Source organism: Ornithodoros turicata, chromosome 9, assembly GCF_037126465.1.
Source record: "Ornithodoros turicata isolate Travis chromosome 9, ASM3712646v1, whole genome shotgun sequence".
NCBI lineage: Eukaryota > Metazoa > Arthropoda > Arachnida > Ixodida > Argasidae > Ornithodoros > Ornithodoros turicata.
Genome location: NC_088209.1, coordinates 11,691,941 through 11,707,841, shown reverse-complemented (window position 1 = coordinate 11,707,841; position 15,901 = coordinate 11,691,941). Strand labels below are relative to the sequence as shown.

General features: G+C 44.7%; 1 protein-coding gene across 2 annotated transcripts in view; it reads left to right on the top strand.

Annotated features, from left to right (window-relative positions):
- Positions 1–15,901, top strand: part of LOC135368104 (uncharacterized) — a 54,855-nt gene that overhangs the window by 26,653 nt on the left and 12,301 nt on the right. For both annotated transcript variants that reach the window (XM_064601184.1, XM_064601183.1), the window contains exons 6-8: positions 2,973–3,084; positions 3,500–3,562; positions 6,344–6,488. In XM_064601184.1, coding sequence (XP_064457254.1) covers positions 2,973–3,084; positions 3,500–3,562; positions 6,344–6,488 — 320 coding nt within the window. The remainder of the gene's footprint in view (positions 1–2,972; positions 3,085–3,499; positions 3,563–6,343; positions 6,489–15,901) is intronic.

The following is a 15,901-nucleotide window of genomic DNA, read 5'->3' as shown; positions in this document are numbered from 1 at the left end:
AATTTGAACAAACTCAAGCAAACATTCATCAGTCGCCAATTCCCACCCAGTTTAGTTGAGGACGCAATAAGGAAGGCCCGCAGGGCAGATCGCAAAGCTCTGTTCCAAAACCGCAACCGCAAATCAGACAATGGCTCCGTCAACCTCGCTGTAACATTCAACAATAATGTTTCCAACATCAACAGTATACTTAATCGCCACCACGGTATTCTTCGTCAGTCAGAGCGCATGCGACAAATCTTCCCGGAACCCCCACGTGTGGCGTACAGGCGGACGCAAAACCTCCACGATAATCTAGTCAGCTCCAAAGTCAACCGACCAACAAGTCCGACGGCAGGCTGCCACATGTGCAATGGCCGCAGATGTCAAATATGCAAACTAATGCGAAGTGCCCATGTGCATAACAGCACAAATTCTAATTTCTTCGTCAAAATTCATGGTGACTTTGACTGTAATTCATCCAATGTCATTTATGCCATTCAGTGCAACGCGTGTCAAGCACAATACGTAGGCCAAACTAAAACATCTTTTCGGATCAGGTTCAACAACCAACGGTCGGACGTTAATAAAAAGCCAAATCTTTCTGTTTCTCGTCATTTCAACCAGCCTGGTCATTCAATAAATGACGTTGCCCTTTTTATTCTTCAACAAACTTTAGCTCCGATAGAGGCAGGGAACAACGCGAGTCTTACCTCATTTACAAATTCCAATCAATCATTAACGAAGATACCGGTGTACTTTCAACAGTAAGGAATCTGTTCGCCTAGATGGGATATACTTTCCCGTTTTCTCCTTTTATGTTCTTTTCAGCTATGGCCTCAGTACAGCTCACCCTGAGCTGGCTCCCCAAGAAAGATTACATCGCCACCCGGACTTGACCTTGCGGAATGTTCGAGAATATGACTCAGACAACTGCCACGTGGCATACTTGCACCGATTGTGAAGTCACCCAGGGAACCTATTTAAGCAATAGGCAACCCTTGTACAGGTCCCGACAAAAGTTTACGGAACACGCGAGCGGTGTATTTTCTCCTCGGTGCGACACCCTAGCGGCAAGCGGAAGCTGGCGAAATCAGGCCAGTTCACTGCCTCAGAGGGGTGGACGACTGCACTCTTAGCGACACACAGCGGTAGTTTCGGTATGATTTCTGTTGTATGTGCCCGCAAAGTGAGCTGGATTTTACTGTTGTGCTCGCCAGCAACACGTGATTCAACGATTGTTGAGACAGGGAGCTCGCCGCTATCATCGCGTTAACAAGGATGAATCTAGTGGCAACACTTTACCGTGTATTGTTTTTATTGGAAAGCCAGGATATGTAGAGAAGACAAAGAAAGGTATCTGGTGAAGAGTTGCCTTATTATGGACGACGCGTGACGAGCTGATAAACACATGACGTTGACATTGATAATTGATTGATAAACAAGTGACGTGAGTCACGAGTTGTTGACGAGCACAACAGTTTAATCCAACTCACTCCACGGGCACATACAACAGTAATCATACCGAAACTACCGCTGTGTGTCGCTAAGAGCGCAGTCGTCCACCCCTCTGAGGCAGTGAACTGGCCTGATTTCGCCAGCTTCCGCTTGCCGCCAGGGTGTCGTACCGAGAAGAAAATACACCGCTCGCGTGTTCCGTAAACTTTTGTCGGGACCTGTACCTCTTTTGTCCTGACGAAGACAGTGCCACTCTCGAAACGTCGACCATTCTTTTTTAAATTTGTGTGTTAAATTGCCCATTAAACAAATTAGTTTTTTAACGTTCCTGTAATCTGTAGTTCACGTCTTATTATTTCACTTTTATTCAACTTCATAGCCGTCTGATATATTAACCTATTTGTCCTATATATATATATATATATATATATATATATATTATATAGGTATATCACCCTGACGAAGTGCAGTCTCGTGCACGAAAGTCTTGTTTACCATGTGTAAATAAATAAGTTGCTCTTACCTTTTAGCATCACTCTGTACGCCCCGCGCACCTAAACTGTCACTTGCACAACACAAGAGCAAAAAAAAAAAGAAAAACACATTCACTTGTTCTGATCGGCTGGCGGCTCAGGACCTCTTTCTTTCACGACCTCGATTGAGGACAGCTGACACAGTGTACAGGCGCGCACCCAGAGACGAATGTCTTTTCGTGCACCCGGCCATACGAAACGGCAGGGTCACCAGATGTGCGGTCCTCAATGGAGGGCGTGAAATAAAGAGGTCCGGAGCCGCCAGCTGATCACAACAAGTGAATGTTTTTTTGTTTGTTTGTTTTTTCGCGCGCCCCGCGCACCTAAACTGTAGCTTGCACGGCACGAGAGCATCGTCGTCTGTAGCGCTACAACTCTTTGGTTTACTCACCACCGGTAACTTGACATCGCTTATTTTTTACCTTCGTATCTTAAAGTTCATATAGCAAAGTAATGTAAAAAAGTATTAAAGTAAATAATAAAAACATGAAAGGAGTGCAGGTCAGGGAAAGGAAAAATTCTGGATGTGTAAAAGAGGCCTTACTTGTTCCCCGTAAGTGCGTGTTCTTTGCGACTTCTGTTTCACGAGTTGGTTGCTGTAAGTGAGTGTTCATAGGTTGAACTTATGATTGTCCCCTTGGTCTTGACTCCATCTTTTTGGTGCGCCTATTGTTCACAATGAATTACAGTAAAGGATAAGAATAATGACTGCTACGTATTCTCACGATGAATTATGAAGGTGGTAGTGTAGGACTCCTGCCTGCTGATCCACGTCTGAATAATGCACTTAAGTGTTCTGACGATGGTACATCGACAATAAACGGAGAGTTACCATCACGTTCGCTGAAAAGCAAGACTTTCCTCTGCGGCAATAGCAAACTGTCGAAAATAATAAACAATAGCAAATGGACGGGGTGAATGGACTTATCACGTCATCACTCCATGCGTGTGTGTGCGCTAAGATCAACATTGTATTAACTGGTTGTTCATGCATATCTGCAGTGTACTCCCCAGACGAGTCCAGAATTTGCACTCGGGACAAGTACACTGTGCTCACTGATCAAGCCTTTAGTTACGCTGCAGACGTCGACCTTGCATGGGACCTGATACACAAGTGAGTGCTGAAACCAAGTTCTCGCGAACGTATTATTTCGACCTTGTATATATCACCCCTCAACAGAGGACCAGTACGTTTCTCTGCACAGTAATGGCCACTTAACTTTCAGCGATTAGCATTGAGGCTCGTGGCATTGGAGTATGGAGATTTCTCCGAAGGTGCACATGCATCGAGTAATTCTCCGCATAATGCAGCACACAAACGCGCTAGTTCGCTTGTCATTTTGGTCTATATTGCGTTCATAGAGAGAGATTTTGCGGTAAACAACATAAGGGTTTTCCTGTTGAATATCAGGTTTGTCGGTACTCGAAAGTGTCGCACTTGTGCATTTCGGGACACAAGGGTAAACAGGTATAAATCCTTACGTGTTTATTTGCTGAATGGTCATTTCACTTGATGCTGTGCATTTCAGGATGGGAGTTGAAGGGTACGACCCTTCCGGGAATGTTTGCCTCCGCATTCAGAACTCATACAGGTGAGCCCTCTGCCACGTCAGCCCTCAGCTCGGATCCGTATACTTAAACACTCAAGGTATAATCAACCAATCATGCAGCCGACTGATTGTCTCCTTCGTCTGTTTTCTTTTAATTTCAATTTGAAATTTATTGAAAACAATAACATGACAAGAACGGAACCTAGTGGAGCGGAACCTAGTACAGACTCCTGGCCGTTCACTCGGTCACATTGGGGCGGCGTAAATCGAAAGAAACTATATGAGTACCAATACTACCTAAATAGTGTCACCATAAACACGAACAATTGAACTAATCAAGCTTGGGTACAAGATATACTGAGGTCAAACAACAACAAAATTATCTGGTTATACTAGTCAAAACTTAACGAAAGATAACGAAATACTGTGCCATAATACATTCCAGAAAGGCAACCCAAGCAGCACAATGTACCGAAAGTCGAGTGCAATAGGGGTGGACGGGTAGGTGGAAGACCTTGAACGAACTGGTGAAACTAAAGAACATTGATAAGACACATACCGTCCACCCCTATTGCACTCGACTTTCGGTACATTGTGCTGCTTGAGAAGATGCAACGGTGCACACACCACGCATGTTCGTAATATTATCTTGTCCTCTGGAGGGCATCGCGCGCAAGGCGACAAAGAAATAACACGTTTTACCCGTACCCTCCTAGACTAAACAACATACGAGGGCAAACTGAAAAAATAGGGGAGGCTGTGCCTGGAAACGGCCTCGACTTTTGACGTGAATGGTGGTGGTGGTGATGGCGAGAGGGCTCGCCGTTGTTGGTCTCACAGATGTGGGCAACGTCACGACTGACGTCTTGGGGAATGGACATGGAAATCGATTTTGGTTGTAATATCAAGACCGTGGAGCTTCAGGAAGCAACATCGTTCACGCAGGGCACGCATCGTTTCATCACAAGCTCGACGAAGATCGTAAGCAGCGAGCAAGAACACGACTTTTGCGTGTGCCTGATTGTTGTTGTTGTCGTTTAGCTGTAGTTTTTTGACTACAAGTCGAAATGCCCAGAAATTGCTCTTCTCCCACCAAGGACTTTGTCGTGAACCACAGAGTCCATCAACAGCATTTTTGGAACACACAGAATACACGACACCGTCATGTCGGACAACGGTCCCCAGTTTCCTTCATGGGTGTTCAAAGACACTGCCAAAACATGCGGTTTCCAGCATGTGACAAGGAGTCGTCTTACCCCGAATCGAATGGAGAGTCTGAGCAAATGGTGCAAATGGAGAAGTGAGTGCTGGTAAAAGAGGAAAACCTTTATCTGGCATTGTTTGCGTCCAGGAACATGCCTGGGAACACTGGGTACATCCCAGCAGCAATCTTCTGGTGCTACCATGAACGTCTTGTCGAAGGATGTTGGATCAAGAGGGTGTTTCGAAGATGATGGCAGCAGAAATGGAAAATCAGAGGCTTCGTTACAAGAGGAGACATCGCGGAATAACTCTCGCATATTTGAAACCATGGGATACAGTCTGGATCAAGGGCTCCGGAACGAAGGGGTGATGGCTCGACGTCCAGGTGTCTGGTGCAGCTTTACGTGAGTTGGGACGGCAGCGACTACCACACCTCTCTCGCCTGTGCGCACACAGCTGCATTTCGCTGCGGCTGATTTATGGGCAGCAGTGTGCAGCATCCGAGAAAAATCACGGCACCAGCATCATCATCACCATCATCATCACCATGATAATACAACCTCTTCAAGCGTCACACACAGAACTCCCGTCGCACTCCCGGGTGCGCGAGTGGTTCTTGTGTCGCGTTCAGTGAGTGGAGTCTGAAACACTTGCGCTCTGGGGCGCTTACTTAACACAACCATTATTTTCATGAATTACCTCTCTTGGCCACCATACGTGTTTTTAGGTTTTTTAAGGACATTAGCCAACTGCATAATCTGTAACCAGTCTCATTTCTCTCACTATGCCATTTCGATTTCTGTTTGGTTTTAATACAATCATTAAATTTCAGTCTAAGCAGATACCCAACATCTGTCGTGGTGCATTATGGCCTAAGCTGCCTTTGCACCAATAAACTCCGAATCATCATCATCATCGTCACCTGCTGAATCTTATAGAAATAGATATTCTTGCCTATTCGTGTAGATTCCCATTCATCTATTCATGTAGGTAAGTTAACAAATTGTGCCGACGACAGGAGATGTACCAGCAGGTGGTTCTGCCAGCAGCGGTACAACGACGGAAGCAGACGGCAGTTCCCGACGTGCCTTACGCTCCCTAGGTGGCGCTCATCAAATTTGCACCAAAAATCGACTAGTTTTACAGATCGCGAGATGTATCCATTTCAACCCTATCCAATCCACTTGCCACCGAAAATGGCGCTGCCTAGAGTCACTAAATAAGCTACGCTTCAAGCGTAGCTTATTTAGTGACTCTAGCGCTGCCCATGTTGAATAGGGTGACAAACAGTGAGGATAGGTTGATTGATAGTGGCCCATACTTCAAGACGTCATTGGTCAGAAAGCTGAAAAAGTGGGTGCAGCATCAGGTATAGGCATGACCCACCACCACCGAGGTCGTGTCCTTTCTGCTCTAGAGAAGTGCGATAATTTCATGGGGCTATGCTTATGTTTAAAAAATGCTTTTTTCATAGTTAAATGTAACATTATATATTCTAAAGTTCTCCTTCAGCACCTGATATGTTGTTGTTAGGTTTAACATGCTCCTACATAATATGTTTTATTAAACGAACAAGCGGAAGAAAATCACACAGCAAATGTCTATGTCATCTCTTCACAGACAATCTCTCACCGGGAATGCGGTTTCAAATGGAGAGCCTGTCCTCTGTTACAACACCATGAATACCTGCTGTCTTCCCGATTTCTACGGAATATACAACCTACGCAGAGAACCTCTTTGCAAGCGTTACAACGGCAGGGAGTTAGTGAGTATGCAATCCCATATTACTCACGCGTCAACCGTAGCAGGCGAAACAGTGAAAGCGTACAAGAAAAGTGAGAGACACTGATTTCTTTTCTCACATTGACTGTGCGGGGACTCTTTCACATGAAATTTGTCGTTTTCAATGAGGCAATTGCTAAGTGAAACGTTTAGTACAACACTACCAGGAGTCCGGTAGGTTACTGCATCTACAGTGATATTCGCCTCCTCTACTGCATGGTGGGCATCGTTACAATATTTTGAATTAGTAGACCGCGACGCTCTCGCTGATTGTGCTGGTGGTTGCCTTCTAACTTATTTGTAGCATGAGCGCTTACAATCTGTAGGAGAAATATGAGTGCTAACCAATTCAATAATGTTCTAAAAGCAAGTGGTAAGAGCTATTTCCCAACAAAGTTTTTTTTTTGTTTAACTCGCGAGTCGCAAGAGGATGCGAGCGATCCACACTGGAAACAAGGTATTGTATAGTGCAGCTTCATTTTTTCGACATGGTATCGGAATAAGCCAGTGCATTTTGAATACCGGAACAGAAAACTAGATTTTCTGAAGCAGAATACGTAAGTCAGCGCTTGTTTGTCCCTTTTCGGATCTTGGACGATATATGTCACCACGAGAACTGTGGGCGTGGACAAGTTTATGGCTTCCCCATTCTCCGTATACAGCTTGCTGGTGGGTTGCTAGAGCTGTGCAGCCGCCAGAATCTCCCATAGACGCAGTGGTTCAGGGAAAATGGCAGGCTCCCAAACCACGTCATATCCAGGAGCCACTCATTGCGATCAAGAGCAACGTGGACGAAGTGCACATGCACAATCTCTTTTCATTTCTCTCCTCCAATTTCTCGTCTCCTCTTGTCCGTCCCCCCTCAACTGAAGTGACGTACGTGTTATCCCAAAACAGAGAAACGAAAACTGATTGTGGGTGATAGCATAGATCGAGAAGTTCTCATGAAAAAGAACTCGTTACGAGTTACGTTACCGTGTGAAAAATGTAAGTAAGTTCATAACGAAGTTCTTCACCCTGAAATGTAACTCGCACTTACTGAGTTACTTAAACCAGAACGAGTTACTTCCAAGTTATTTCGGACACAAAACAGCATTGCGCAGGTGCAGCTCGCGTGAGCAGTTGAGTTAGACCTTGAGGGGGGGGGGGGGTATGTTTACTTTTAAAAAAAAAGCGAGGAAGGGTTAGTCAGGCATAGGCCGACTTGCTATTCCTTCCATAAAAAGAAAACGATGAAAAAAAAAAGAAAGTCATCACACACACACACAGACACAAAAAAGCGCCTTAGAGGCTGGTCGAGAGGCCGGTGGCACGGACTAAGCTCAGGAGGGTAGTCGTAACTTCCCCCTGGTTGTGTAGGATCGGGCCGAGCAGGGTGGCCAAAGTGACGTTAGGGTAGCCAAGTTGTCGCAAGTGGCGTTGGAGGATGAGTCTTTGTGAGATGTATACCAGATGCAGGATAGGAGGCAGTGTTAGACCTTGAGTTGCACGGGGAGGTGTGCAACACACGTAGATCGTTTTTGTTTATGTCCAACAATAGACCTCTCCCTGTTTGTAAACAACTGACGTCATGGTGTTCGACAGCGGCACAGATTTGGTAGAGTTAAACTACGCTCGAAGCTGGAGGGGGACAAGGACGCGCACGAAAGCTACGGTCTTGAGGGGATTACGATGGTCCCTGAAAGGGACGCCACCTTCGGTCCTACTTTTCTTTCAATGAGAGGCAGCGAACAAGTGCCCCTTCGTGGAACCCAGCCCTCTCCTTTTGATTTGTTTCGGTTTCAGTCTGTCCAGTGGCGTCACTAGGGGGGTGCGGTACGCACGGGGTGAAGCGACGGAAGAGGTGGCGCGCCGTACCAATAGTGCCGCGTCCTCCCGTTGTCTGTGGCACGATGACGCCAAAAACAACATGAGGAGCCCTCTGCGAGGCACATTTTTTTGTGTGGTGTAATATGTTTATTTATCGTGAATCGCCTGGTACGGAAAGGTATCCGTTAATAGGGCATGGGGTAGGGTGGGTTTGGTGCAAAGAGCTCCCGCACCGGGTGACGCGTACCCAAGCGACGCCACTGAGTCTGTCTACCGACGTCATGATGACGTTTTTCTGTATTTTCGGCATTGGTCTATTCGAACGCTTTGCGACTTACTTTCTGTGAGGGCACAATGGTTCAGATTCATTTCGGTGACAGCGGTTCTTACTTCCTGAATAGAATATTGTGACTGATTAAATATCCAGTGTTGTGGCAAAAATGCCGTGAAGGAACTGGAAAGAAAGCAAGAAAATACGTGGACTTAAGTGAAAAGCGAATTAAAAGTAACTTGGAACTGAACTTAAGTTGTTTTGGCAAAGTCACCTGATAAGGGAACGAGTTCCTCTGAAAGTTACTACGGCGCAAGAGTTAAGTTACAAGTTACCAAAAAACGAACTTAGTTACAGCAACGAGTTACTTACTTGTACCGAGTTACCTCGAACACCGGTTGATAGAGCAAGTTTATTTCCCCTCTTGAATTTTTTTTACCTACTTTGGTGACCAAGTGGTTCCAGTTTAGCTCACAATGGCTCTAGCCAAACCCATTCTGACTTCCAAGTAGGTACACTTTCAAGGGTAATTTCAAACTACTTTGCTGACCAAGTGGTTCCAATTTTGTCCACTTTGGTGACTGAGTGGTTGTTTTTGACCTACTTTGGTGACCAAGTGGTTCCAGTTTATCCCACAACGGCTCTGGCCAAACCCCATCTGACTTCCAAGCGGGTACACTTTCAAAGATAATTTCAAACCACTTTCGGTGATGAAGTGGTTCCATTTGGCTCTGGCCAAACCCACTCTGACTTTCAAGTGGGTACACTTTCAAAAATAATTTCATACCACTTTGCTGATCAAGTGGTCCCATTTTGGTCCACTTTGATGACCAAGTGGTTCTTTTTTACCTACTTTGGTGACCAAGTGGTTCCAGTTTAGCCCACAACGGCTCTGGCCAAACCCCATCTGACTTCCAAGCGGGTACACTTTCAAAGATAATTTCAAACCACTTTGGTGATGAAGTGGTTCCATTTGGCTCTGGCCAAACCCACTCTGACTTTCAAGTGGGTACACTTTCAAAAATAATTTCATACCACTTTGCTGATCAAGTGGTCCCATTTTGGTCCACTTTGATGACCAAGTGGTTCTTTTTTACCTACTTTGGTGACCAAGTGGTTCCAGTTTATCCCACAACGGCTCTGGCCAAACCCCATCTGACTTCCAAGCGGGTACACTTTCAAAGATAATTTCAAACCACTTTGGTGATGAAGTGGTTCCATTTGGCTCTGGCCAAACCCACTCTGACTTTCAAGTGGGTACACTTTCAAAAATAATTTCATACCACTTTGCTGATCAAGTGGTCCCATTTTGGTCCACTTTGATGACCAAGTGGTTCTTTTTTACCTACTTTGGTGACCAAGTGGTTCCAGTTTATCCCACAACGGCTCTGGCCAAACCCCATCTGACTTCCAAGCGGGTACACTTTCAAAGATAATTTCAAACCACTTTGGTGATGAAGTGGTTCCATTTGGCTCTGGCCAAACCCACTCTGACTTTCAAGTGGGTACACTTTCAAAAATAATTTCATACCACTTTGCTGATCAAGTGGTCCCATTTTGGTCCACTTTGATGACCAAGTGGTTCTTTTTTACCTACTTTGGTGACCAAGTGGTTCCAGTTTAGCCCACAACGGCTCTGGCCAAACCCCATCTGACTTCCAAGCGGGTACACTTTCAAAGATAATTTCAAACCACTTTGGTGATGAAGTGGTTCCATTTGGCTCTGGCCAAACCCACTCTGACTTTCAAGTGGGTACACTTTCAAAAATAATTTCATACCACTTTGCTGATCAAGTGGTCCCATTTTGGTCCACTTTGATGACCAAGTGGTTCTTTTTTACCTACTTTGGTGACCAAGTGGTTCCAGTTTAGCCCACAACGGCTCTGGCCAAACCCCATCTGACTTCCAAGCGGGTACACTTTCAAAGATAATTTCAAACCACTTTGGTGATGAAGTGGTTCCATTTGGCTCTGGCCAAACCCACTCTGACTTTCAAGTGGGTACACTTTCAAAAATAATTTCATACCACTTTGCTGATCAAGTGGTCCCATTTTGGTCCACTTTGATGACCAAGTGGTTCTTTTTTACCTACTTTGGTGACCAAGTGGTTCCAGTTTAGCCCACAACGGCTCTGGCCAAACCCCATCTGACTTCCAAGCGGGTACACTTTCAAAGATAATTTCAAACCACTTTGGTGATGAAGTGGTTCCATTTGGCTCTGGCCAAACCCACTCTGACTTTCAAGTGGGTACACTTTCAAAAATAATTTCATACCACTTTGCTGATCAAGTGGTCCCATTTTGGTCCACTTTGATGACCAAGTGGTTCTTTTTTACCTACTTTGGTGACCAAGTGGTTCCAGTTTAGCCCACAACGGCTCTGGCCAAACCCCATCTGACTTCCAAGCGGGTACACTTTCAAAGATAATTTCAAACCACTTTGGTGATGAAGTGGTTCCATTTGGCTCTGGCCAAACCCACTCTGACTTTCAAGTGGGTACACTTTCAAAAATAATTTCATACCACTTTGCTGATCAAGTGGTCCCATTTTGGTCCACTTTGATGACCAAGTGGTTCTTTTTTACCTACTTTGGTGACCAAGTGGTTCCAGTTTAGCCCACAACGGCTCTGGCCAAACCCCATCTGACTTCCAAGCGGGTACACTTTCTAAGATAATTTCAAACCACTTTGGTGATGAAGTGGTTCCATTTGGCTCTGGCCAAACCCACTCTGACTTTCAAGTGGGTACACTTTCAAAAATAATTTCATACCACTTTGCTGATCAAGTGGTCCCATTTTGGTCCACTTTGATGACCAAGTGGTTCTTTTTTACCTACTTTGGTGACCAAGTGGTTCCAGTTTAGCCCACAACGGCTCTGGCCAAACCCCATCTGACTTCCAAGCGGGTACACTTTCAAAGATAATTTCAAACCACTTTGGTGATGAAGTGGTTCCATTTGGCTCTGGCCAAACCCACTCTGACTTTCAAGTGGGTACACTTTCAAAAATAATTTCATACCACTTTGCTGATCAAGTGGTCCCATTTTGGTCCACTTTGATGACCAAGTGGTTCTTTTTTACCTACTTTGGTGACCAAGTGGTTCCAGTTTATCCCACAACGGCTCTGGCCAAACCCCATCTGACTTCCAAGCGGGTACACTTTCAAAGATAATTTCAAACCACTTTGGTGATGAAGTGGTTCCATTTGGCTCTGGCCAAACCCACTCTGACTTTCAAGTGGGTACACTTTCAAAAATAATTTCATACCACTTTGCTGATCAAGTGGTCCCATTTTGGTCCACTTTGATGACCAAGTGGTTCTTTTTTACCTACTTTGGTGACCAAGTGGTTCCAGTTTAGCCCACAACGGCTCTGGCCAAACCCCATCTGACTTCCAAGCGGGTACACTTTCAAAGATAATTTCAAACCACTTTGGTGATGAAGTGGTTCCATTTGGCTCTGGCCAAACCCACTCTGACTTTCAAGTGGGTACACTTTCAAAAATAATTTCATACCACTTTGCTGATCAAGTGGTCCCATTTTGGTCCACTTTGATGACCAAGTGGTTCTTTTTTACCTACTTTGGTGACCAAGTGGTTCCAGTTTAGCCCACAACGGCTCTGGCCAAACCCCATCTGACTTCCAAGCGGGTACACTTTCAAAGATAATTTCAAACCACTTTGGTGATGAAGTGGTTCCATTTGGCTCTGGCCAAACCCACTCTGACTTTCAAGTGGGTACACTTTCAAAAATAATTTCATACCACTTTGCTGATCAAGTGGTCCCATTTTGGTCCACTTTGATGACCAAGTGGTTCTTTTTTACCTACTTTGGTGACCAAGTGGTTCCAGTTTAGCCCACAACGGCTCTGGCCAAACCCCATCTGACTTCCAAGCGGGTACACTTTCAAAGATAATTTCAAACCACTTTGGTGATGAAGTGGTTCCATTTGGCTCTGGCCAAACCCACTCTGACTTTCAAGTGGGTACACTTTCAAAAATAATTTCATACCACTTTGCTGATCAAGTGGTCCCATTTTGGTCCACTTTGATGACCAAGTGGTTCTTTTTTACCTACTTTGGTGACCAAGTGGTTCCAGTTTAGCCCACAACGGCTCTGGCCAAACCCCATCTGACTTCCAAGCGGGTACACTTTCAAAGATAATTTCAAACCACTTTGGTGATGAAGTGGTTCCATTTGGCTCTGGCCAAACCCACTCTGACTTTCAAGTGGGTACACTTTCAAAAATAATTTCATACCACTTTGCTGATCAAGTGGTCCCATTTTGGTCCACTTTGATGACCAAGTGGTTCTTTTTTACCTACTTTGGTGATCAAGTGGTTCCAGTTTAGCCCACAACGGCTCTGGCCAAACCCCATCTGACTTCCAAGCGGGTACACTTTCAAAGATAATTTCAAACCACTTTGGTGATGAAGTGGTTCCATTTGGCTCTGGCCAAACCCACTCTGACTTTCAAGTGGGTACACTTTCAAAAATAATTTCATACCACTTTGCTGATCAAGTGGTCCCATTTTGGTCCACTTTGATGACCAAGTGGTTCTTTTTTACCTACTTTGGTGACCAAGTGGTTCCAGTTTAGCCCACAACGGCTCTGGCCAAACCAACTCTGACTTCCAAGTGGGTACACTTTCTAAGATAATTTCAAACCACTTTGGTAATCAAGTGGCTCTTTTTGACCTGCTTTGGTGATGAAGTGGTTCCAGTTGGCTCTGGCCAAACACACTCTGACCTCCAAGTGGGCACACTTTCAAAAATAATTTGATACTACTTTGCTGACCAAGTGGTTCCAGTTCAGCCCACAACAGCTCTGGCCAAACCTACTCTCACATCCAAGTGGGTATACGTCTAAAGATAATTTCAAACCACTTTGGTGACCAAGTGGTTCTGTTTAGCCCACAAGGGCTCTTGCCAAACCCACTTTGACTTCCAGTGGGACACACTTTTGAAAGATAATGGTTTCTTTTGAAACCACTTTGCTGACCAATTGGTTACACTTTGAACCACTTCGCTATTCAAGTTATTCCCACTATGTCTCACTTGGAATTCCACTTTATTTTCTCACCTGGGTGGAGATAAACTTTCTTAAGGTAGATTCTGTCAGTTTCTTACCCCAAGAACACACGCGGTCCTCAGGATGTCCTCAAAGTGTCATCACGTCCTCGTCCGTGATGGTATGAACGGAGGAGGTCCACAGGCTGTCATCATAGGAGCTTCCAGTGACTGTCATTCGCGTACATCCTGCGGTCATCAACCGGAGGACGAGCACAGGAGAAGTAAATAACTTTAATCCTGCGTTGTGTATTTTAATACCTGCTAGCAGTTATCAAGTTCCCGATTTATTTCTCATTACCCAATAAAATATCAAAGAAGGAGTGCTCATGCATAAATTTAAAAAATACAAACAAAAATATAAAATCAAGACCGATATAGGGGTGCAAATACTGAGCTTCGGATTTTAAAGGAATCCGTCCATGTGCTGCGTTTGACGTGCAGTACAATACAGTTTGCTAGACCCTTCACAGCGGTCTTGTTGCGTGAGTGTCCGCAAAGGGTCCCTGGCAGGAGGTTGCACGGAGCATTTGATTTCCGAAGAGACAAAAAATAATAGCGTTTCACTGCTCAAGCTTCACTTACGATGCATGCCTCCAACCAAAGCAGTAAGAAACACGGACACTACCTTGATAGCGATTTAATACTCCAAGGAATTTGTCAGTTCATTGTTGGTTATGTGCAAAATCAAGTTAAACTTAGATACCTCACCCTTTGTTTTGACTGAGATGCGAAAAGGACTTCCGAATCTGCTGAAGTTCGCAAGACAAGCAATAAGTTGTATCTCTTCTGTCTTGGAAAGGAAATGCTGCTGCACCATATGCCTTTCTAAGTGATTTCGGTGGTCTTAGTGGCCTACGAGCCTTTTATATATCTTTCTTTTTTTTTTTGCTTTTTAAAGTGTGACACTCATTGTTTGTGATGAGAAATACGATGAACAAATACAGATGAGAAACCTCAAATAGTAGCTGGTGACCGAGGTTGAAAATATATAAAAAACACACACACACTGACTGGATGCTGCAAATGTGCCCTCACTTCCCAAAATAAATAATTCACTAAGGTATCTGCTTGCTCCCAGAATTGTACTAGCTGCGTCATTTGGTAGCTCCCATCGGAGGTCCTGAGGATATGACGGGGAGTCTCACTTTGTCACATTTCTAACAAATTGAGGACCTGGTAGGGAAGTCCTGGGGATGTTATCCCTGTCCGCTGATGACTTTCCTCGGACGTACACAGGAGGTCATTGTGTTCTTGGGGTAGGAGTATATTTAGATTCATGCCTAACGTGGTCACCAAATGTAATGATTGGGAAAAACGGAAAAATTTGAAGGGTATTTATTCATTACTTTGTACTTCTGAAACAGTTTGTGCCCATCAGTTCTTTTTCGGGTACATGTGCATCTAACAAAACGATTGGGTATGCAATGAGATTTTCAAGATCTCGTAACGGTTTTATGTAAGCGGGCATGTTGACTGCTGTGAGGTGCCTGTGCACATCCCCAAGAACACGCTGACATCCCTCACTCATCCTGAGGATGTCATTGCGGGACAGCAGTGACATCCTGGGAATATCTCCACATGATCCTCAATTTGTTAGAAAAGTGTTAGAATAAGACTCCAGAGATGGTCCTAGGGACAACATCTGGGGACAAGACTGGGATGCTCTCAGGAGTACTATAGGATCATGTAGAATCCTCCAGTAAATCTGCTTTCATTTCTCACTTTTAGAAGCGAGCAGACGTTTACAGTGGAAACGGACTCTATCTTGCAGTTTTCAACCTCGGCCACCAGCTTGACATTTTCCGTCTCTCATTTTTGATTGTTTTTCGATGACGAACAATGATGCCGTGGAAAAAAAGGAAAAAATATAAAAGGTCATGTGCCACTAAGTGTAAGACTAAGACAGCCGACTTTGAAAGGAACATCCAACAGTGGCATTTCGTTTCGCAGATAAAACATATACTATATATTACTGTTCTTGCGAACTCTCGCATGTGCGAGAGTCCTCCTAGCATCTCAGTCAAAACCAAGGGTGAGGTAACTAAGTTTAATTCAATTTCATGTATAAGCAACACACCAGTGACGAATTCCTAGGAGTATAAGGATACAACCAAGGTAACGTCTGTGTTACCTACTCATCCACCAAAAGTTAAGCACGCGCTGTAATATTTCATAACTTTTCTGTATCTTCCACGGAAATGCTCCGTGCAACATCCCGTCAGGGACCTTGCACGGATGTTCAT